Source organism: Ictidomys tridecemlineatus, chromosome 12, assembly GCF_052094955.1.
Source record: "Ictidomys tridecemlineatus isolate mIctTri1 chromosome 12, mIctTri1.hap1, whole genome shotgun sequence".
Classification (NCBI taxonomy): domain Eukaryota; kingdom Metazoa; phylum Chordata; class Mammalia; order Rodentia; family Sciuridae; genus Ictidomys; species Ictidomys tridecemlineatus.
Window position 1 is genome coordinate 45,335,024 of NC_135488.1, and position 22,659 is coordinate 45,357,682.

General features: G+C 48.9%; 1 protein-coding gene across 7 annotated transcripts in view; it reads right to left on the reverse strand.

Annotated features, from left to right (window-relative positions):
- The window catches only part of LOC144369305 (uncharacterized), a 33,820-nt gene that overhangs the window by 3,562 nt on the left and 7,599 nt on the right, over positions 1–22,659 (reverse strand). Inside the window, exons 1-13 of one of the 7 annotated variants that reach the window (XM_078028820.1) lie at positions 18,089–18,406; positions 17,463–17,553; positions 17,118–17,249; positions 14,876–14,960; positions 14,377–14,590; positions 8,872–9,059; positions 7,185–7,393; positions 6,743–6,948; positions 5,556–5,670; positions 4,064–4,179; positions 3,667–3,897; positions 2,469–2,583; positions 69–166 (exon numbers count right to left, since the gene is read on the reverse strand). In XM_078028820.1, coding sequence (XP_077884946.1) covers positions 69–166; positions 2,469–2,583; positions 3,667–3,897; positions 4,064–4,179; positions 5,556–5,670; positions 6,743–6,948; positions 7,185–7,393; positions 8,872–9,059; positions 14,377–14,418 — 1,320 coding nt within the window. In that variant the 5' untranslated portion in view covers positions 14,419–14,590; positions 14,876–14,960; positions 17,118–17,249; positions 17,463–17,553; positions 18,089–18,406. The other 6 variants (XM_078028819.1, XM_078028821.1, XM_078028818.1 and 3 more) reach the window with 6 other exon arrangements.

A 22,659-nucleotide genomic window follows, 5' to 3' on the forward strand; every position in this document is an offset into this window, starting at 1 on the left:
GCTTCTTATTTCCCCAGGTGGGAGTGGAATGGCAGCACAAGTACAGCTTGAATAAGGTAGGTGTTTACCTCCTTTCTCTTGAACTCAGGGCGTTTCCTCACGATGAAATATTTCATCCGAGGATTCATAAACTGATACATGAGTGAGTGGTCAGGGACCTTGATTTCTGCAGAGCAAAGTGGAGAGAATTGTTAGATGGCACTCAAGGATTTTACCACAAAACACAGACAACCCCTGAGAGTCTCCACCAGGGCGAGCCTGCACCAGAATTGAGAGCCCTCCTATCCAGCTACAGTGCCACCAAAGACTCCCTCAGTGATTCTTCCCTGGAGAAGATGATGTACAGGATTCTAAACCAAAAGAGCACCTGGCAATGGAAACAGCACCTTGGGCCCAGAACTTCTCAGTGCAGGTTGGATCTGCCAAAGGGACACTGCTAGGCTCTGAATCAGGATTGGCAAAGGCTCCTGTGCTTAGGCCTTTCTCCCCAGGGCAGCCATGCTCACACATGGGCATTCAGGGAAGCGTTGGATGGTGGGCGAATTCATCCCCTTGCCCTGGATGAATCCACTCATGGATGACTACGCTGAGGGGAGGTGGTATCCATCAGAGGTGTGTTGGGCATGGACATGGGAGGACTTCAGCAGGGTGGTGCCCTGGAGAACTCTATTGTTTTCTAGGTTCGCTCTCCTTCCCCTTGTTTCTCATCAGGAGCTGTCTGCTTGGTACTTTTATTCTGGTTCTTGTTCTACTTCTGGCTCTTCTTTCTGTCCTGCATCTTCTTGTAGTTCTTTCTGGGTCTTTTTCTTGTTCTTACATCATTCCTTCTTGTTCTTCTTCTTGTGTATCTCCCTCCACCCTTCCTTCTGTTCAGCTCCTTCTTTTTCTTCTTCTTCCTCCTGCTCTTCATCGTGTGATCCTCTCCCCACTCAGTTGTGTCCTCTTTCTCCTCCTCCTTCTCCTTATATCTCTGGCAATGGTGGGGCGTCCTGAGGAGTTCAAATCTATCACACTCTTCTGCCCAGATGCAGCTTCTGTTCAGTAGTCCAACATGAAATCAGTTCTCAATCAATGGCCAGGAGTGAAACCAAGACCAAAGACAAGTGACTTCCTTTCTTTGTCATTGTCACAGTCAGGAAAGACTGAATAACAGACACCGTATTCTGGATAGGCTTCTACCTGTGGAAGTCCGCACCTCATCTGGACCAGGATTGCTAAAATAGATTCCACCTCCATAAAGTTTCCCCAATGAAAACAAGGTTTCCAAAATCTAGGAGAGGGCCAGCATCACTGCCACCCTCCTGCAATAAGGCATAGATGCCATCACACCTAGTGGGTTCCAGGCCCCCCCGTAGTCCTCCCTTTTGACGTCTGTTACACACAAACCTCCCCTGGTCTGCAGCCTGCTCTCAACTGATGCTTGTGTTGAAAGTCTGTTTCTGAAATCATCTTCGTAGTTTCTCAGTTTGGTAATTCCTTATTGACTGGCTTATTTTTGTACCAGGGATAAAACCAGAGGCACTTAAGCACTGAGACCATTCCCAGGCCTTTTTACTTGGGTACAGGGTCTCCCTAAGTTTCTGAGGTTGTTTGGAAATCCCCATCCTCCTGCACTGCCTCCCAAGTCCCTGAGATTCGCAGACACTGCCCCTTGCCCAGCTCCTTGCACCTCAGTTTTCCTCATGTGTAAGACAGAGCCAACTCAAATGAGGTGGTGTGGGAAAATTGGAAAACTCACTTACGTGCCCCACAGATGGTGGGTTCTACTGTGGACAGGCTGGGATGGTGGAGGCTAGGAGTGTCTGGCTCACAAGAAAGGAAAGAGCACTAAAATTGTGGACAGCTCAGCATTGTGGCCTCTGTTCTTCAGATGCCCTTCTTTGTTGCTGGAAGGAATAATAACCTGGCCATTCTGATATCTTCAGGAGATGGGCACCCAGGCACAGAGGACTTGGAATTGTTCCCAAAAGAACCCAACAGGCTGTCCCCTGGCCTTGACTTCCTCTTCACTGAGTCCTGTTCCCAGTTGCTGTAATCCTGACATTCCTGTGAGTAGGCAGGACTTCTCATATCCTGGCCATGAATTGGGACCTGTGCTGCTTCTGTCCATAGCAATGCTGATCCAATCAGGACCCATGTTCTCCTCCTCTTCATTTGAAGGCATCCTTATCGGTGAGCCATAAACCAAACTGATGATGGATTGAGCCTCTCTCTGCCTTGCCCTCATGGATATTAGCTTCGCATTGCCAGACCAGGTCCAGGGGAGAACACATTTAGGGAGGTTCAGCAGCCCCCTTGGGCCTCATTGAGCACCTCCACATTGGACACGCCCATCACTGCACTTGGTCTCCTGCACCAGGCCCACCACACTTTGGTATTTTGTGGCCAAGGCCCACTTTCTCTTGGCTGTGACTTATCCTGAGCCCACTGTGGATCATGTCTCCCCACTGTCTGATTGTCCTACTTACTCTCATTCTCAGAAATCATTCTCAGCAGCTCAAAGTTGTCCACATCCTCCTGCTGCAACAAATTTTGGTCCAAGGCCCTTCGGATGAGGCTCGTCACCGTATCCACAAAGGTCACCTGGATCAGGGTGGGATAAATGTCATCAGAGAATGGCTTTTAGAGGAGCTACCCAGAAGACTGTGGTCAAACATTCAGGAGAAATCTCAGCTACATATACAAGGGCACAATCTTGTTATCCTGCTACCTGAGTGTAGCCTCCATATACCCCCTGGGTTCTTGCAACGTGCTACTAGAACAATCTTGGTACAAATATCTGCCTGTACCTGCCATCTCCCCTCCCCCTGGGGAGCCACATTCCACTCAGGTCAAAGGACCAAACTGCCTATGCACAGACACACTCTCATCTCACTGAGACGAGAGCAATGGGCCAGGGATCTGCGCACCAAGTGTGCTCTGGGGTGCAGGCTGCCTTTGTGGGTGGAAGAGGCAGACACACTGAAAATTTTGGTCCTGACTGCCACTACACAAAACAGACTCAGATACAAGAGTGTGCACTTGAGTGCTTCAAGACAGCCTTGAGAGGCCCTGGCCTCTGGAAGCTCGGTGCGGGTCTGGTTGTAATGATGTACTTGACTCAGCACTGGCAGTCACTGAACATGTCTCCTCTGCAGCTGGACACCTGCAGTATTAGCGTGTCTACTACACATCCATAGAAATTCTGCCAAGAACCCCTTTAGCTCCGCATTTACATACATGCAAAGGCTAACATTCCGAAGCTTTGGCATGACCCCCCAGGTGATCCCGACCCCAAATTCCCACACCTAGTCATGCTAAGGAGGTTCTCTTCCCTGCTACAAGAAACACATCCCCTCCTATACATGTGACAAGTCACTGCCACCTCCTCTGCTCCAATCTCACTCATTGAGAATACCAAGTTCTAGGCACTGCAGCCTGCACCCTGGACATATCTCTGACTTCATCTGTCCACAGAACTTCCGTCTGCACTTCTGGCCTGCAAAACCCACACTACACACACCCACTCACCACTGGAGCTGGGCATGCTGAGGCTCTCCCTCCTCAGGTCAAGCCCTTAAGACTGACCTCTCTCTTCTTTATTTCCCAGCACAGCCCCGGGGTTGGCTGTGTCTCCTGCCTTCCACTGTGTGGATACCCAGGAGGCAGCCCTACTGTCGGGCTTACCAGGATGCGCTTTGACTCTCTCAGGCTCTGTCCCTCTAGGAGGACATAAACAAAGCGGTTGTCTTCCACCTGCTCGCTGGAGTGAAGCAGTGAGGAGCTGCTACTGGTGACTTTTCTCAGGCACCACTCATTGCTTTGGGTGGCCTGGGGCAATGATCCTGCAGCCACTGCAGAGCTGCTGCTCACAGCTGCTGGGGTCCTGGATGCCACTGCCACAGAAGGCTCCAAGAACTGTGGGGGATGACAACATCAGCAAAGCCCAGCACCTGCACCCCACCCAGCCTGGCAGTTGGCTCTCTGGGCATTCTACAACATCCATCCAGAACCTGAGGTTCTTGTCCCCTTGGAGGATGTGGAGTGGCACCAGGAGTAAAGAGTAAAGAAGGTGACTGTTTACCTCCTTTGGCTTGAACTTCAACGACTTGCTGGCATCTGTTTCCCGAAGAATAAAGTTATAATGCACTCCTCCAATCAGGCCGCCATATACTTTCGCATTAGCAGGGACCCTCAGCTCTGGAGAGGCAGGGGCAGAGGCGTGGTAGGTGACACTCAAGGAATACACTACCCAACATCCCCCACAACTGAGAGCCTCTGCCAGCTCAGGTCTCATACACAGACCTGAGAGCCCCCGAATCCAGCTACTGTTCCACCAAAGACTCCCCACTGATTCCTCCCTGAGGATCCTCTATGCACAGGAGGTCCAGTACAGGAACACCTTTCAAAGAAATAGCCCCTTGTACCCCAGACTCTCTTAGTTCACGTTGGACCCAACAAAGAGAAACAGCTAGACTTTGTATCTGGATTGGTCACCAAAGACTCATGTGTTCAAGGTTTTCTCCCCACTGCAGCAATGATCACAGGTGGGTTTGGGGAAAAGCATTTGATGGTGGGTGCCTCCACCTTGCCAGTGGATTCATACACTCATACAGGGCTACACTAATTGGAGGGGTATGGTTTGGAGGTGTGTTGAGCATGGCTGGAGGATGTCCACAGCAGGGCTGTGCCATCCAGAGCAATATATTTCTCTTGAGTTCCCCACTACTGCATTTCCTGCTCATGAGTATAAATCTCATTCACAGTTTTAATCAATGTATTGTTATACTTCTTGTTCACCTTGTGTTTCTCCTTCTTGTTCTTGTTCTTCATCTTCTCCTCATGCTTCTTCTTATAGTCATCTTGAACTTCTTATTCATGGTCTTCTCCTTCAACTTATTTTCATTTTTCTCCTCCTCCTTCTCCTCCTCCTCCTCCTCCTCCTCCTCCACCTCCTCCTCCTTCTTCTTCTTCTTCTTCTTCTTCTTCTTCTTCTTCTTCTCTCTCTCTCTCTCTCTCTCTCTCTCTCTCTCTCTCTCTCTCTCTCTCTCTCTCTCTCCCTCCCTCCCTCCCTCCCTCCCTCTCTCTCTCTCTCCAAGAACAGTCTACAAGCTGTGAAGGGTTCTATTCTACTACACACTTCTCTCTAGAAATGGCCTCTGGTCCTAAGTGGACTCAGTTTGCAATAAATAAAAAGATTGGAAGCCAGAAATGATTCTTCATTGAACTGCTTTTCTCATGTACTCATCTAGGTCAGGAAAGGCTGCCAAAGTAGGCACCCTGTGGTTGTCTGTCTTCTTTGACACAAGACAAAGAAGCCTCTCTTCTTGGCCCTTTGTGGATAATAGCTTTGCAGTGCCTCCTCAGGCCAAGGAAAGAACACGATAGGCAGGTCCACAGCCCCTGGGGAACATGAAGAACCTGCAGATTTATGCCCCATCATTACACTTTGTTTTGTGCACAAGTCCCACCATACTCTTCCTGGGCATTGGGCCAACGCACACTGTGTTTTGTCTCCCAGTTATCGTGAGCCCACTGTGACTCACTGCTCCCTACCCTCTGATGGTTCCACTTACTCTGATGGTTCCAGACAATATGCAGAAGCTCATAGTTTTTTGGATCCTTCTGCTGGAGCAAGTGTACATCTAAGGCCTTGCGGATGACGACTGGAGTCCTGTCCTGGGAGGTCACCTAAGCAGGGTTGGAGAAAGCTCATCAGAGAGGGAATTTGGGAGGAGCTACCCAGAGGACAGTGCTCAAGGACAATCAGAGACAAGTGAGCTCTCAACACAAGGGCACCATCTTGATACCCTGCTACCTGAGGCCTTCATGTGATCATGTGGGGGTCTTCCTATGAGCCTCTAGTCCAATCTTGGTACAAGAGTTTGCTTCAACCTGCTATGCCCTACAGGGACAAGGGAATAAGGACCAAAAGGCTTTGTACAGACACACTCTAGTCCCATCAAGATGGGAAGAATGGTCCAGTGGACTTCCATATCCCTGCTCTGGTCTGGGATGCAGCTGCATTTTTGTGTGGACAAGGCACAAACCCTAGGTGCTTTGGTCTTGACACCCAGGCACAACACACACTAGGACTCTTTAATGATAGGCATGGAAGCTGCTGGGCTCAAGAGTGTCAGTGCTTGCTGGGGTGTCAGAAGTTTCGGACCAGGCAGGTGTAGTGGTTCAACATGGCTCCCCTGGAGGTGGACACCAGAGTCTCATGATGGATACTCCACACCCAGGAAGATCCTGTAGAGAGACCCACTAAATCTCTATTCACATACATGCAAACTAGGACACTAATGGGCCCCTCCAAGGCCCCCAGTTCTCTGTGACCCACACCTACCCACCCTAATCATTCTACAATGGCTCCCTTCCCTTCAACCAGCAACATAGCCCCTCCCACACACAAGAAAATGACTGCCAACTCCTCTGCTTCAACCTCCACGGTTCAATATACTCCTCCTCAATACCAAGGTCAGTAGAGGATGGCCTGTACCCTTGATATTTCTCTGACCTCCTCTGAACCCAGCACTCACTCCTGCACTTCTGACCTGCACATCCCCAAACACGCAGGCCCACTCGCACCCAGACCTGGCATGCTGCTGCTCTCTCGCCTCTCTCTTCCTCACTTTCTGCTCTCCTTCCTGACCTTCCAGAAGCTCCAGTTCAAGAAGACAGGCCTAGTCCAAAGTGTTTGCTGTGGACTCGGTCTTCCCCACTGTGGGCTCCCAGGAGACTCCCCTGCTTGAAGACTCACCAGGATGCTCCTATACTGTGTTGTCCTTTCGTTTTCCAGGTAGATGCGAATGACGCACCTGCCTCTCATCGGATTGGTATATTTGGGCCGTGGGGAGTACTGAGTGGAGACCTCTGATGTCCTGGACTCCAGCTCTAGCCCTTCCCTGGGAGAAGGCTCTGGCTCTGGGGTTGGCTTAGGAGCCATGACAGGAACTGAGCTTGTAGCTAGAGGAGAAAAAATGCCAACATGACTGCCTTGCCCTGACCTTCACACAGACAGACAATACCCCTGCTGCCAGGAAGAACTCAGACCCTTAGCCCACACAGGACCTCTTTGCAAACTAGGGTCACTTCCTGAATGGACAATGGCTTATCCTAATTTCTAACCCAACACCAGGCATACAGACTCCCTGCAGTGGGACAACAGTCAGACCTTTCCTCATATACCCTTAGGTACTCACCACAGTCCGCCTGGCTCTCAGGCTCTGCCTGGCTTGATAGGCCATCTTCAATTGGGGCCAGGAGGTGGTGTGCTTGGTGCTCCAGGTTAAAGCCACTCAGGAGGAGCCACACGTACGGCAGCAGCTGCTGCAGACTCTGAGAGCCTGGAGGCTGATGGGAAGCCTCGGTGTGGAAGTTCACCCAGGTCCCCAGGAAAGAAGATGAGGCACTGTGGGGAGGCAGGTGTGGAGTCAGCAAAACCCTGGCCTAGCCTTCGCCATGGCCTCCAGAGCAAACCTCTGACCCTACCCTCCTGAACCGTCCATGGTTCTGAACACACCAGTCTACCTTAGGCAAGACACAGTGGCTGTACAGGCAGGGACAGGACAGGTCGCTAGGCAAAGAACCTTCAACGAAGGAGCGTTAGATTCATGGTATGACCAGCTCTCCCCTCCTCTGGGCAGGCCCGAAACTCTTCTTCCTCTTGGCTACCTGCTCTCCAACCTGGAATGCACCTTCCGGGAGTGTCTGTCCTCCTGCCCACTCTTCTCAGGGCTCAAGAGACACCTCCTCCCCTGGCGAGGGCTGCAATGCTACCTCATTCTCTGTGAGCTCTCACTGAGTCCCCCTGAGTAGCGGTGGACCTCTCTTTTCCCATGAGTGCAGACCACATCTCTGTGGCCCTGAGGGAGGACAGGGAGGTGTAGAGTAGGGGATCCATTATCCCAGGGCCTTCCCCAGAGGACCATGATTACCTACAACTCCCTGCCTTACCCCTCCTACTGTTGAAGCCCCACACCTTACACTGCAGGCAGAAAACTGAATTGGGGAGAGCAGTCTTTCCTCAGCCTTCCCAAGTCAAATCACCTTGCAGGTCCCTACTCTAGAAACAGGAGCCCACCCTCTTGACCCCAAGACCATTCCATGTTGAAGTTGATCCAAGGGTCCACCATAGTCACTGAAGAGGACAACGTGCAGTTATGCCCCATGGAGTCAGGGATGCAGTCACATGTAGGATATGTACTCATGGCACCTGCGGTTTGAGGCTGACCCCCATGAAAAGGGACACAATGGCAGTCATTTGCATCCCATTTTTCACTGAATTATGAAACGTGACTAGAAACGTGTCTTCACACAGTGGGTGCTTTCTCCATGTTCATCAGTGAATGAGCCCAAACTGCTGATTCCCACATATCTCTGGGAGTGGGAGCTGCCATGTCCAAAGCCCCTGTCCAGCTATGTCCCAGCTAAGACGCTCTGTCCCACTATGGAAACTAACATGTCTTTATTAACCCAAAAGTGCTTTTCCCAAGGCCCGAGTTTTGAGACGCCTCTGGCACAGATCTACATTCTTCACAAAGCCAACATCACACCAGAAAGACCACCTGGCCTCGCTGAGTCCACCTGGGAATGAGCTCAGTGCACACCATTGAGCTGTGGTGCCCAGTGTGTGGGGACTGCTCCACGGACCTCTGTGGATCAGCTGGAGTCAGAATGGTTTCTCTGCCTGAGAGGGGAAGTTCACTCCCCTTGCAAGGCTGTGGCAGGCACCTCCAGGACTCGTCCCATTGGGGCTGACATTCCACTATGAGTGTGGTCCTCTATTTCACTAGGTATCACAAACCTTTGGGTCCCTGAGAGGCACATGGCAGCCGCAAGACAGGCAAGAGGGGGATACACACTTGGGCTTGGTGGTCTGGTGCTTACCTTGGGAACAAGAGATCCAGCACCTGCTGGGTGGGGATGAAATCCCAGGAGATTAACCCCATGTTGCTGCTGAAATGTAGGTTTCTCCCACAAATGACAGGCAGGAGCTCATTCCTAAGCTGGTCCTGCCTGTAAGGTTCAAGGCTCTGTACCCTGAAGGGCTCCTCCGTGTTCTCATCATTTTCACCCTGGGTTGGGACCAAGAATGGTGGGTTCAAAATGGAAATGGTGACAAACAGAAAAATGACTTGTGCCAATACACTAGAGTCAAAGCACAATGGGACAGTTCCCATCAGTACAAACACACACACACACACACACACACACACACACACACACACACACACAGAGTCAGAATAGGAGTCCTGGGCCATTCATCAGGGATCAGACTAGAGAGCCTGCTGGGCTCACCTGCCCTGTGCTACTTACTGTTACTCTTGAGCTCCTCTGCGACAATCTCCAGAGGCTCTGGCGTCTAAGATGAAGCCTCACCCAGTGCATCCACAAAAGGGCTAGTTGGCCCCCCTGAGATTCCTGGGAGCCTGAGGCTCGGCATTGTTTGCAAGGACAGGAGAACATCCTTCTCACTCCAGTTTCTCCAACCAAATGAGCTCGGATGGCTTGGTCAGTGAAGTGGGTGCCTGGATACCAGGGTTCCATGTTCTGTTTGATCCATTGTCAAGGCAATGATGTCATTTCCTGTGCCCATACCTGAGCCTCTTTTCACATAAGACCACTTTCAAAAGCCCTATGGGCTGCTGATTTCTCCTCCATGCCTACCCATCTCAGGTGCGCAGGTGTTCACCAACAACTACGTAAATACCCCCACCAGCATCTGCCCTGCTTGGTGCCACTAGAGTTCCAGCTTGGAGCCTTCAAAAATGCATTCACAACCAGTCCTTCCCTCTCAGCAGCTTTTGGACCCTGGTCCCATTAATGTGCAACTCATGCTGTGCCCAGTCTTTTCTGGAAAGTAGGGTAGCATCTAATATCTAGGGTTTATTGTGTCTATTGGCCCATAACACCCTCTATTCTCCTGAAACCAGAGATGGGACTCACAGGTGGCTAAAGCACAAATGTAGAGATGGGACAATCACAAGAAGGGCAGAGACAAAGAATGCACCCTAACTCAATCAGGCCTGTGTCCCACACAGGAATGTGGCCAATGTCCGTCCCATCGTGGCTGCAGTACCCTCTCTACACCATGGCAAGTTGGAGGGGACTGAGATGCAGAGGCTGCTCCCCTCTGCCATACAACTTCGCAAGGCTTCTCCTAAGATTTCAAAAGGGCCAAGTGTGTCTAGTGTTGGGGTCTCACAGAGACTCAGAGGTACCACAGCATCCTGCTGCCCAGAACCGGTTCACCCCTCACCTCAAGGGGGCTCAGCCTCTGGATTCATAAGAATTGAAGTGGGTACAGGTGATGGGATATCACCTCCAAGACTGAGTTATGCCAAGTCCATGACCCCTGTCTGCATCCCTGTCTCCAGCAACACTCCCCTCTCTCTCTTTCCTCCTCAGAGCAAACAAATCCATTTAGCAAGTGTGTCCTGTGATAAAGACATGACAGTCACCCATCCTCTCATTACAAAAACACTGAGGCTCAGCCAACATGGATCCACCAGGAACACAGGCATAAACTCAGACTCCGATCCTCCCAGCCGAGCCTCAGTGAAGCCTGGACTCCCAGCCTCCTGAGAAGAGGAAACAGAGGTGCCTAGCCGAGCCACCTTGGATGCAGCCGCACACAAACTGAACTCATCAATGCCCCTTGCTCTCAGTGTTGAGTAAGAGGGGAGGTGGTGTTTCACAACCCTGGACATCAAGTGCAGTCTCCAGGCTTTGGGGTGTGCCCTGGCCTCTCTCTATCTGCCCAGGCCCTCCAAACCACACTGGCCTCTTACCCAACCTCCTCCTAGGGCCAAACTCAATCCTGCCTCTCAATTTCTGCTGCCTTCCCCAAATGGAGAAGGGCTGGCTCTCTGTTATCATGCTGGTATCAGCAGCAATGCCACCCCACTGACATCATTCTGAGTCCCAACCTAGGCACTCCAGCTGTCCTTGCCACATGTGGCCCTGTTTGGGCTCTGGCTCTTGCTCTTTTCTTTCATGTGCATGTGTTTTGAGGTTTTGAGTTTCTCCCACTGCAGAACTGCAGCTGTAGCAGGGTAGAGCTCATGAGGGTGACATTCTGAGACACATCCAATCCCATCAGGACTGTGAACTGGGGTGATGCTGGAACACAGTGATGAGTGAACACATGGGAGGTGGTTGGACCCACCTTGCCTCTGAGTGGCTTCCTTTCAGGACAGGAATGTAGGGATGGGAGCCCCTGGCGTGGGATGCTTTGCACAAGGCGTGACCATGGGCTCTTTCCTGGCAAAAATGGCTTCAATCAGCATGGAGAGCACTGTCATTCCTGGTGGCTAACAACAGCCCTGGACCCCAGAAAAAAACCCAAACTCAAGATTAACGTCCGAGTGTGCATGTCCTCGAGGAAATGAGGTCTCCTAATCCCAGGTGCAAAGGGGAAGTCCTCTAACTCCCGGGCCCATGAAGGGACATCTGAGTTTCCCTTGTCCTTCTTTCCCTCTCTGAACCCAGGGTGTCCTCACACTAACCACAGTTAGGACCCTGGCCTCATTCCCCAATGAGGATCATTCGGCTCCATAAAGGACAGTCTCTAAGATGCTCAGTGGACCAACACCCTCTGCACAAACCATAACCCTATTCACCCAAGAGGCAAGAGGATTTCTATTCAGAAAACCAGGAAAGGGAGAGCCTTTCTCAAGGACACAAGGACATTAGTGAGTGAGGGAGTGATTAATGGGTGGAGAACTATTTCCACCACCAACTTCCAGGAGCATATATGGCCCTTTGGAGAATTCTGCAGTGTGTTGGTGAATAAGGAGAATATGTGAATCCAGGGGTCACTAGGTCCTCTCAGCCTTAAGGAGGGAAACTGCCATAAAGGAAGTAGGACAAGGGTGCGAGGAATGCTCACTGGTGGGAGATCGGAAGGAAGGAAAGTGTACTCATTAGAAAAGTGTCGCCTGAAAATTCTTAGCCAGCCAAAAGTCGTGCAAACTTGTGTGGGAAAAGAGTCTTTGCACAGTGATGAAGCTAGGAGCTCACATGATGGAACACAGCATCAACTGGGACCAAATCCAATATCTGATATTCTTGTAGGAAGAGGAGAGTCTGGACCAGATACCAGGGAGACTGGGGGATACCAGCTATGTGAGGTTGGAGCCAGGACGGGATGCCCATATGGGAACCACAGATCGTGGGCAGCAATAGGAGAGTGGGCAAGGGCTGGGAGAGTTGGGGGACAGTCCCCTAGGAACCTGTGAGGTGTTTTGGCAGTGGGACCGCCCAACACCTTGTGTGTTGAGCCCCTGGAGCTTGAGAGAAGGCCCTTCCTCTGTGGTTGGCCACCCAGTTGACAGAGTTTGGTTGTAGCAGGCCTAGGACCCAGATGAAGGTCTGAGCATGTTGGCCATGCAGGGTGGATCTGGACCACAGACACACTCTGATGACTGTAGGGTCTCAGCCCTGCATCAACACAAGCACCAAGTCAGGCCAGGTGGGGAAGGGCTAGGAACACACTCTGGGGGCTGGTGCCTATATTACTAGGAGCACTTCTGACCCTAATTCCCTGATCTGCTGCCAACACAAGCTACAGAGGAGGGTAGAGGGACACAGAGCATGGATCGTCCCCACTCAGTGGGCCCAGGCATGTACCATGGCCAGCAGCCTCGTGCCTTGCCCGGTGAGTCCTGAAGCGGCCCCCTCTTCCCAATCTGAGAGCTCTTCCCTTCCTCATGTGCTACTACCTTTCCACTGTCTCTGGAAATATCTACTTGCTGTGGTCCTCAGGCAGTTCATGATTTAAGTTTAAAAAAAAAAAAAAAAAAAAAAAAACAGGTCTTGGTGCTCAAAAATATTTGATTTGCCCATCCTCATCCCCCAACCCCAATATTTTCATTATTTACTCAACATATGAAATTTTACTAGCAAAAAGTTAATTTTGAATTATACAAAGTTGATTCAAATAACATTGGTATACATAATCAATCACCGTACTTTCAATGTTTGTTCTCCTTTCCTGTAAGAAACTGCTCGGAAAAAAGAGAACAGAGTGGGCTGGGGATGTGGCTCGAGTGGTAACATGTTCGACTGGCATGCGCGAGTCAGTGGGTTCGATCCTCAGCACCACATGAAATAAAATAAAGATGTGTCCACTGAAAACTGAAAAAATAAAACAAACAAACAAAGAGAACAGAGGACAGACTCATGGAAGTGCTTGAACTGATAAGAAGCTCCCACTCAAGCTCAGCATTCAGTCCTGGACAGAGTAAGACTGGTCCATTTTGACATCTACTCCAAAGAGTCTACCAGACAGAATCCTCTGACTGATCCCTGACTGAGCCATAGGAACTGGCTAGAAAAGCCTTCACATCCTCAATACATTCTTCACTTCAGAATACTGGACAAGCATTGATATCCATCTCTCATTACCTTGCTCCCCAGCCAACCATTCTTCAACAAATTCAAAGGAGCAACGCATGCAAGCTCACAGAAAGGGATGTTCACTACACACATCCATGTGCGAAAAAGACAACTGGTATTTCTTGTTTTGGACTATTTCAAATGAAATCACTTCTGCATGACCTCCACAAACCAAAAAAAAAATTGTGAAATTCCCATGTAGAAGATAAGATACACTTGCCAAGGAGGCAGTGCCAAGAATTTTGACACTCCAAATGTAGAGTGTGTGTTTAGGAGGCAGTCACAGTTTCCATGAGAGAGTCTCATGAAATCAATTAGGAAGATCCATGCTCTGGCCCTACCATGCAAGTGATGTGACTTGAAAGAGTCACTTAGTCTCAGTAACCATCATCACTAACCACTAAGTCAATGAATAAAGGTCCTCAGGTGTCAAGCTACAAAATGTGGGATGAGCATGGATCAGGATGGGTGGGAGAAGTCTCCCCCTCTAACACAATTAGGGAAGGCTGTGCCTGTCCTCAAGTTGCTGGGGGGCCTGGGATCCTGCCACAGAGGGGGATTCCAAACCTCACATCCCCTGACCCAGGCCAGAAGACCAGGTAGAGTCCAAGAATCCTGGGGTGGCCCAATGGCAATAAAGGTTAAAAGAAACTAGGGATCTGCCTGGACCCTCAATCCCCTTCTCTGAGCAGGGCTGCATGACGAGGCCAGAGGCCATCCACAGCAATCTGCCTTTACAGGAAAACAGGGACTCCAGGCTGCCTCTGGCTCACTGAATCAGGGTGGTGTTTTCATAAAGCAAGACCACTTCCTCACATTTGACCAGCAGCTCATGCGCTGACAGCACAATAACTGGCTTGACTCAGGCCCTGATGAATGAAATAGAAAATTCATAGCAAACCCATCTTTAGCTCTTCCACATCATCAGGGGCTCTAATTCAATTCCGTCCAGAAAGGTGTCTGAAATGATTTCTAAACATGCTGGGGACTCACCCGTGTGTGGAACTTTTCAGGAAAAAGGGGATCAAATCTCATGAAGCAACTCTTCTCTCTTCTAACCCATGGGCAATGCAAGGAACCTACATGATACCAGAGGCTCACTTCTCTCTTCTCGTGTCTTCTGGAAATCAATCATTAATGCGTCCTTCAAGGTGAAGCAGAAGCCTGCATTCCCAGCTGCACAAAAGTGTTTGAGGGCACTGTCTCCCTTAAAACCCAAGAAGAAAAAACAGGTCATTAAACAGTCACATGGATTAGAGTACATGATCAATGATCCCTCCTCCCTGGAGCCTTCCACATGCCCATCTTCCCCATTCACAGTGCAATGTTTGGCCATTCTCAAAGACCAGGAGACCATGATGCTCATCACCAGGAAGTCAGTAAGGAACATGAACAGAGTAGCATGGATTGCAGAAGGTGGCACACCAAGGATCTTCAGCACAGCTACTAGAACATAAGAGCTTAACTTCAGTATTGACTTTCTGACACCTACCAAGTACAATGTTAGTGTCAAGTACAATATCCAGCATCCAAGTAGCAAGTGACTCTCCGCATACATTCACAGAAGTGGGCATCATCTGCATTGGAACAAGGAAGTATCTTATCCTTACTCATAAAAATCGTCAAACACAAAGAATAAAATGGATGTAAGACTTCTCATTTCACTATTACGTAGCCGTTGAAATTCCCTATTAAATAATATTTCCTCCAAAATAAAAAGTATCTCAGACATGTGTCAACTGCACAATGGATGACATTTTAAAAATTACAGCCTTTACTTAATAATTATGTATTCGATATGCCTAGTAAGACTCTTTGGGAGAGGAGCACATAGAATTGCATCTTGGAAAAGCTAACATTTGCTGATAAATGTTACTGCTGATGTCAGGCATGGTGAAGTGAAAATTGGATTACTTTAAATACTCAAAGAATGCAATGTTGTAGGACTGGAATCCCTGATTTATAGACAGCATGTGGTTTCTATGAAAGCCAGTGATGGAGCAGGAGGAATGAAGCTGATTGAACAGACGACATCGGGGGATACTGAGGGGTAGGCCAATCTGAAGAACATGTTCCAGCTAACTACTGATATATGGGCTCGTGAGCCCAAACCTGTGTTTGATAAAGCACTCATGTAAAAAGGTCTACCATTTAAAAGTGTGTCATTTAAATGGGATCTAGATGCACATCTGATAAAACGGCCTGTAAATTGATGAACTTCATGCAAGCGAAAAAAACAGATGATGGTAGATATAAAGATAAATCCTTGTCTTCACCAGGATGCCTAGAAATAGATTTTATTTGGCTAAGATGCAAATATCTTTAAACAGAATTTCTGAGTTCTCAATGACTTTATTCAATATTATACTGCACAGACCACAATGTTTTCTTTACAGAATAGTCTCTTCTTCTTCAAGCCTCACATAGAAAATGTCTCACAGGACATATGAGGGGAATGATCCAAGGGATGAGAAAATGGCTGGAACCATTCTCAAATGTGCACATTGAGCCTGAAGGTTTGGAAATGGGACAGACACATTGCCTCTTCAAGACTGCACTAGGGTTGCAGGTGTACCAACAACTGTCATGGCTCCATGTCACTAATTATGCCTAGCTCTCCTCAGAAACCTGAGGACAGCCAACAACCTCAGTTTGAAGGCACCTAAGGTAACCTAAAAGAATTATCACCCTATTGGATCCATGAATTAATACATATCACAACTTGACCACTTAAACCAAATCCCAGAAAACTGGAAACAGATGATCATTTCCTCAGATACCCTGACTTCCATTTCATTGCCCAGAGATATTTTGGAAAGAATAAAATAGAATTTCATGCTTTGAATATATCATCCAACACTTTTCTTCCCAAAATGCTAGCACAATGGGTTCACTTTCTCTTTAGGAATTTTACTAATTGTTTGAAAGTTCTAGAGGGCCTGTGTTAGTCTCATAATGGACAAACAATCCAACATCCCCAGAGAACTTACATGTGCGATAAGAAGAAAACAAGGTCAAGCGGAGGAATGGGCAGGGGGATCCAGAGGAAGCTCATTTTCATGGGAGAGAATCCCCCAATGAAAAGCATCAAAATAGAAACTAAGAAATATACCAACAAAAACAGTATGCTAGCTACTCAACATGCACAAGTCAGAAACCTAGAGAAGAGAATGCTGGCCATGTATGGACAGGTTGAGCTCTTCAGAAGAGCCACCTGGCACTGCTTAGTCAAAGACGTAAACAGACATTCTTTTACCCAGAAATTCCACCTGTCGTACTTTACCTACATATTGCTTAAGCAAGGGGACATGCATAGGGATATTTATCCTCATGTTCCTTATAGACTTGTCTGTGTTGACAGGGAGTTGAGGGCCATCAGGATGCCCACAGCTGGGAAAGTCAAAAGCTAAACTGTGACAGCTGCCAATCTGGATCTATTCAAAGAAATCAATGAAAAACAGATGGACACATGACAGTCAAATCCCTGAATTCAAGTTCTTGCTATCCTACCTACCAACAATCATGCTTGGTCAACACAGTGGCATACCTCAAGGCAAAAAAAAAAAAAATTTTTTTAAAGAAAATATTGTGTCATGATTACTTTTCTTCAATGCAACAAAGGAAATGGCAATTTTTCCCCATCCGAGATCTGTTACTCTCTTATGCATACTACATGAGATTATTGTGGACATGCTTACAAATAATTATCTACTCAGATACATTCTGTGACTCACCAAATGCAAATATCTAGGAAGAATTAAAGTCTCCATACGTGAATTCATCATCAAAAGCCTTGAGTCAACAGGTGCTTCACAAAATGGCTTCTTTGCCAACTTGATGACCTCCTCCTCTGGCAATGTTTCCACCTGAAAGATGTCACCAACTTGTTATCATTCGTATTTCCACAGTGCCAGTAAAAAGAAACAAAGTCTGATATTCCATTGAATAAATCCTCAAGTGGACCAACCTCCATCCTTCCTTCCATATTTTAAAATTCACAAATGCAACTTCAACTCAATAACTTGTATTACGCAAAATGCAACCCTAACCTCTTACACTGTACTCTTTTATAGACTCACATGTCCTAGGTTCTGATTTAACTGTCCATTGAGCAGTCAGAACACGTGCTACTTCACATTCCTTATGGTGTCCAATCCATTCTCTGCCAAGCTGAATACAAACCCCTGGTCACAGGAGAAAGGAAGCATATCTCCTCCAACAACATGCATCAGGAAATAGGACTAATAGGACTATCCATCTCGTGGTTTCCATGGAGTTTCCTAAAGGAATCAGTGCTTAGGCTAGTGTCTGAAACCAAGCATGCCAACAACACATTTTAGCAATCAACCGCCATCACTGGGAATCATCCCATGGCACATATTGCAAAAACTGTCCTCAGGCAACTCTCTCACACACAGTGCAGAAACTGGAGCCCACAGGACTCACTCCCTTGATTCCTACCCTAAGTCGCTGCTCTTTCCATGGCACTTCCAGGAACTACACTGCTTTGTAGAATCCTTAAAAGACCTTAGGATCTCTTCCCAGTGTTCACCAGGAGCAGGAAGTAAATACGAAAGGGTTTTTAAAGCGAGGACTTAAAACAAAACCCACAGGTGCCACAGGAAAACAAAAGGACACAGAGTCAGAGACACCTGACACCCCTGGGCGGGTCTCCCTTCTAAACCGCCTCCTGCCCCCACGTCACCTGGGCTCCTCCGTCGCCCTCCCCTCTCCAGGGGCCTGCGGGTCAGGCCATCTCTTCTCCTCTGAGGTCCGCGGCGCAGGCCACACGGCTGAGGCCACCGCGTCCTGCACAGGACCCTGCAGGTCACACTCCACCCGCTGTGACCAGCAGCTCCGCCGAGGAGGGCCCTCAGGTGAGAACCGGGACCGCGGGGTCCGCGGTGGGCGCTGAGGGGACCTCCCCGGCGGCTCCAGGGGACAGGCAGCCGGACCGAGGCTCCAGGGCGGCGGCAGACTCCTCCGGGTCCCCCCTCGTGTGGGCGCCTAGACCCGGCCGCTCCCGGCAGCGCACCTTCTCCTGTCACGGACCCCGCGAGCCGGACCCTCCATCCGGGACCTCCAGCCCCGCCGCGGGCGCTACTTCCGGGCTCCTCCCCCTCGGAGCGCCCCGCGACCGCGGCTCAAAGTTCCCGCCCTGCAAGGCCCCGCCCCCGTCTCCCTGGCGACGACTCCGCTTCCCCCTTAGGGTTGGCCTGCTGGGGGCGGTGCCCTCCGCGCGCTCCGCCTGCTGGCCTGTCCCCTCAGCTGGGGACCTAGGTTGCCACAAGATCCTCACCTGGATACACACTCCCTGAGGGGTGTGAGGCCTGCGGCTGCCCCCTCGTGGCCGTGGGGCCGTGTGACTCGCGCGGATGCTGGGCTTTCTGGTCTGAAAGAGCTAGGTTACACAGGGTGACAGGACTGCTGCACAGGAGGACAGGGCCCTGGGAAGGCACAGCAGGACCATCTCTATCATTGTGTTTGTCTCTGCTTAGTGGTTTCATACTTTCAATGTGTGTCTCCTGAATATGTTGTGTTAACAGGTGGGGACATTAAGAGGTCATTAGGCCATGGAGACTCCTTCCATGAGAATGGCATTAAGGTCCTTACAGAGGAGGCTTCTCAAAGCAGCCCTTGTCCCTCCCTGTTTTACCTTCTGACACAGGAGGTCACAGCAACAATGTTCTCAGAACGTGGTACCTGATATTGGATTTCCAACCCCCAGAACTTTGAGAAATAAAATCTCTTCTATAAATTACACGGTTTTTGCCATCACAACACAAACAACCCCAAGAGAGTAAATCAACAATTTCTCTAATTTTGTAATTGTGTAAAATACACAAAACATCCATTTTGTAATTTTAGCCTTTTTTACGTGCACAGTTCAATGGCATTAAGTACATTCATGTTGCTGCACAGCCATCACCACCATCCATCCCCAGGACTCTCATCTTGCTGTCAATACTGAATTCTAGTGCCCTCCCCAGGCCCAAGAAAAGAAAATTCTACTTTATGTTTTTATGAACCTGATTACTGGGAATGTGAGATAAGTGAAATTCTAAAAATAATTATGTTTTTGTGGAAACCATCATTGTAATTGGATGCAGTTTACCCCTACTCCTGGGAATGCCAGATCAATTTCAATTCTGCAGGTGTCTCAATTGAATTCTCAGTGACAGGTAGTGGTGACTATGTGCTATGACCTGTTTTTTCATGTCAGGGAGCAGCTCTGATCATGGGATCAGCCTGTGGGTTCCTTCCTCCTCCAGGTGTCTACAGGCCGATATACAGACATGAGCATGCTAAGAAGTGGGCTGGGGCCATCCCCATGGTGCAGAGGAATCTGATTTGGTCCATCCACACACTGTCTTGTGGGTCATGAAGGCTAGAGGTAGAAACACTACCTGGATTCTCTTGGGATCTGAGTGGGCCCAGTCTGTGGGCTAAGAATTGGTATTGTCTCCTAAAGAACAGGGACTAGGGAGTCCAGAGGGCAGGGCTAATTCAGACCTGAGTGTCTTTAAGCCCACTTTCAGAGGGAGTTACACTGTTCTGATGATCCCTGAGGCATATACACATGCTTCAAATCCAGATAGAGGTGCCCAGGTGCAGCCTGGGATGTTATGTGGACTCCCCACCTCCACACACCTGGGATGTCCCAGGGATCTGAGAAGCAGAGCAGCATGACTAGACTGAAGGAGTCCAGTCTCTTTGCATAAAGGTAAATAGGTTTTCTTCAGGGTCCCCAGAAATTCCACATGAAACTAACTCTGCACCCAGAGACCTGGGCACCTTTTTGAGGCTCAGTCAGTTCTCACACCTGTCTCTATCTGGCAGAATCTTTCTGGCTCCCTTTCTACACATTACCTTGAAGATGAAAACCTGGAGGGTGGGACTTTCCATCATACAAAGGTTCCCAGACATATTCCACAGTGTCACCACTTTCTCTATAGATCTCAACAGTTGATCCCAGCCAGGTAGGGTGGGCCACAAGCCCCCTGGGTTCCATGAACTAACCATAGAAGGACAATCAAGGAACTGTGGCAGGAAAGAGGTAGGACTGTTCAAGGCACATGACAGGGGCAGAGTCCAGAGTGGAATGTAGGGCTCTCACCTGGGATCTTTGCATGTGAAGTGGAGAAATGCTATGGTGTTTGTGGGATGTCCCCCAGGTTCCCTAGGGTCAGGATGGGCTGGGGATGCTCTCTGCATGCTCTTGAAAGACATGGTATGAGGTCCATTGCCCACCACTTGTTCCCATGGAAGACGCCTTAGTGTTGGGGTGCCACATGAGAAAGCCTCACTTCCTTTAAAAAATCAATGTGGAAAAAAAAATCCAGGTGCACAAGCCAGGGATGCAAAGTCCATATATGCTCCCAGTAGTTTCTGGTGGTGACAGTTCACCATCCATGAATCACTCGCCTATCATGATCCTTGGAAAATTCTCTTCCTTTCCTGGTTTTCTCAAGAGCAAGAAGCTTGGGGTTTGGGGAAAGAGGGACCTGGATTATGCAAAGGGTATTGTTACAATACTCTTCCTGGTATTGTGGGGCAGGTCACTCAGAAAACACACCACGTCCCAGTTTTGTCCCAATTGAAGAGTCTTTATTTAGCCAGACAGCCAGTGACTCTCCCCGCACTCCCATAACTGTCTCTGCAAGGAACAGCCCCGAGCTTGAACATTTTAGGATATTTAAAGGCAAAAAACCATCTGCGGTGATGTAGCTGCAAGCAAGCAGGTACAGAAACTGAATTAGGCAGTGAGCAAGACAATGCAATGGGCATGTTGGTATTTCCCATGGGACTTTCCAGGTTGGCATAGCAGCAAGCAAGCAGAAGGGAAGTGGGTCAAAATGACCCTAGTTCAGACAAGTTAGAAAATGGTTACTAACGTCTAGACAATCGATCTCTGAGAAGGTACATTGCCCAAGAAAAATACAAACAAAAAAAAAAGCCAATTTTACATTGTATAAGAATTGCTATTTACGTGATTCTGCAATCTGCATTTGGGGTAAAATTGGGAGTTCATAACCCACTTCAATCTAATGTATGATATATGATATGTCAAGAGCTTTGTAATGTTGTGAACAACCAATAAAAAAAATAAAAAAAATAAAAAGAATTGCTATTTTGTTTGCCAAGTATGTTGTGCTAGGTAATATTAATAGGTACAGAGGCAGGGCTTTCTCATGGAAGAAGCATTTGTTACATGATATGGAGTCTCACTGTAAAATGGCATCTGTTTGGTCATTGCCCATATAGCCTGGCCCATAACACTGGGTCCAGTGAAAGGACTGTCCTTTAGAAATCTAATGATCCGCATTTGGGTATGGGGCCAGGGTCATAGCCCTGGCTGAAGTGAGGACAACACTCTGGGTCCTGCAGAGGGAAAAAAGAAACAAGGGAGACTCTGATTTCCCTTCATTTCCCCTGGAATTTAGAAGATTTACTGCTTTGTGCTAGGGACCCTGAGACCTCATTGCCTTGGGAATACCCACACTCAGGTCAAGGTTTTGATTTGGGGTTTCCTCCCTGGGGCATAGTGCTGATGCTGGCCACTAGGGGCTGCAGTATTGTCCATGCTCAGAGGGCCCTGGTCATGGTATGTCCAAAGTGTCCCATGCCATGGGACCTCCCATCATTAGCATTCCTGTGCATAGGAGGAGCAACCAAGAGGCAGGGGGTTTCTGAATTCATTTCTTCACTCATCACTGTGTTCCAGCGCTCACCCTACCTAAAGGGGTCATGTTGGGCCTGCGCAGGCTCTGAAAGTCACCACCATGAGCCCTACCCTCTGGTAGCTGCACATCTGCAGCTGGAGGTGCATAAAATCACAAAGCAGATGCAAGTGAAAGAAAAGAACAAGAGCCAGAGCCAAAATAGGGCTCAGTGTGAAGGAAAGTTGGAGTCACTAGGTGGAGACTGAGAACCATCTCAGTGATGTGGCATTGCTGCAGGAACTAGAATGACAAAAGGAAGCCAGTTCTGCTCATTTGGGGAACAGTGTGTTGAGGAAGGCATAGCCACATAGAAATTGGAAGTCCTGATTCAGTGTGGCCACAAGAGGAGGATGGATAAAAGACCAATATGGCTGGAGGGCCTGGGCAGATAGGGATAGGTTAGGGCACACCGCACAGCCCAAAGACTGCACTCAATGTCCAGAGTTGTGGATCACCACCCCCTAACTCACAACTGAAAGCCATGGGCATTTATAAGGTCAAGTTTCTGTGCAACTGGGTCCAAGGTGGCTCAGCTGGATGCCTCTGTCTCCAT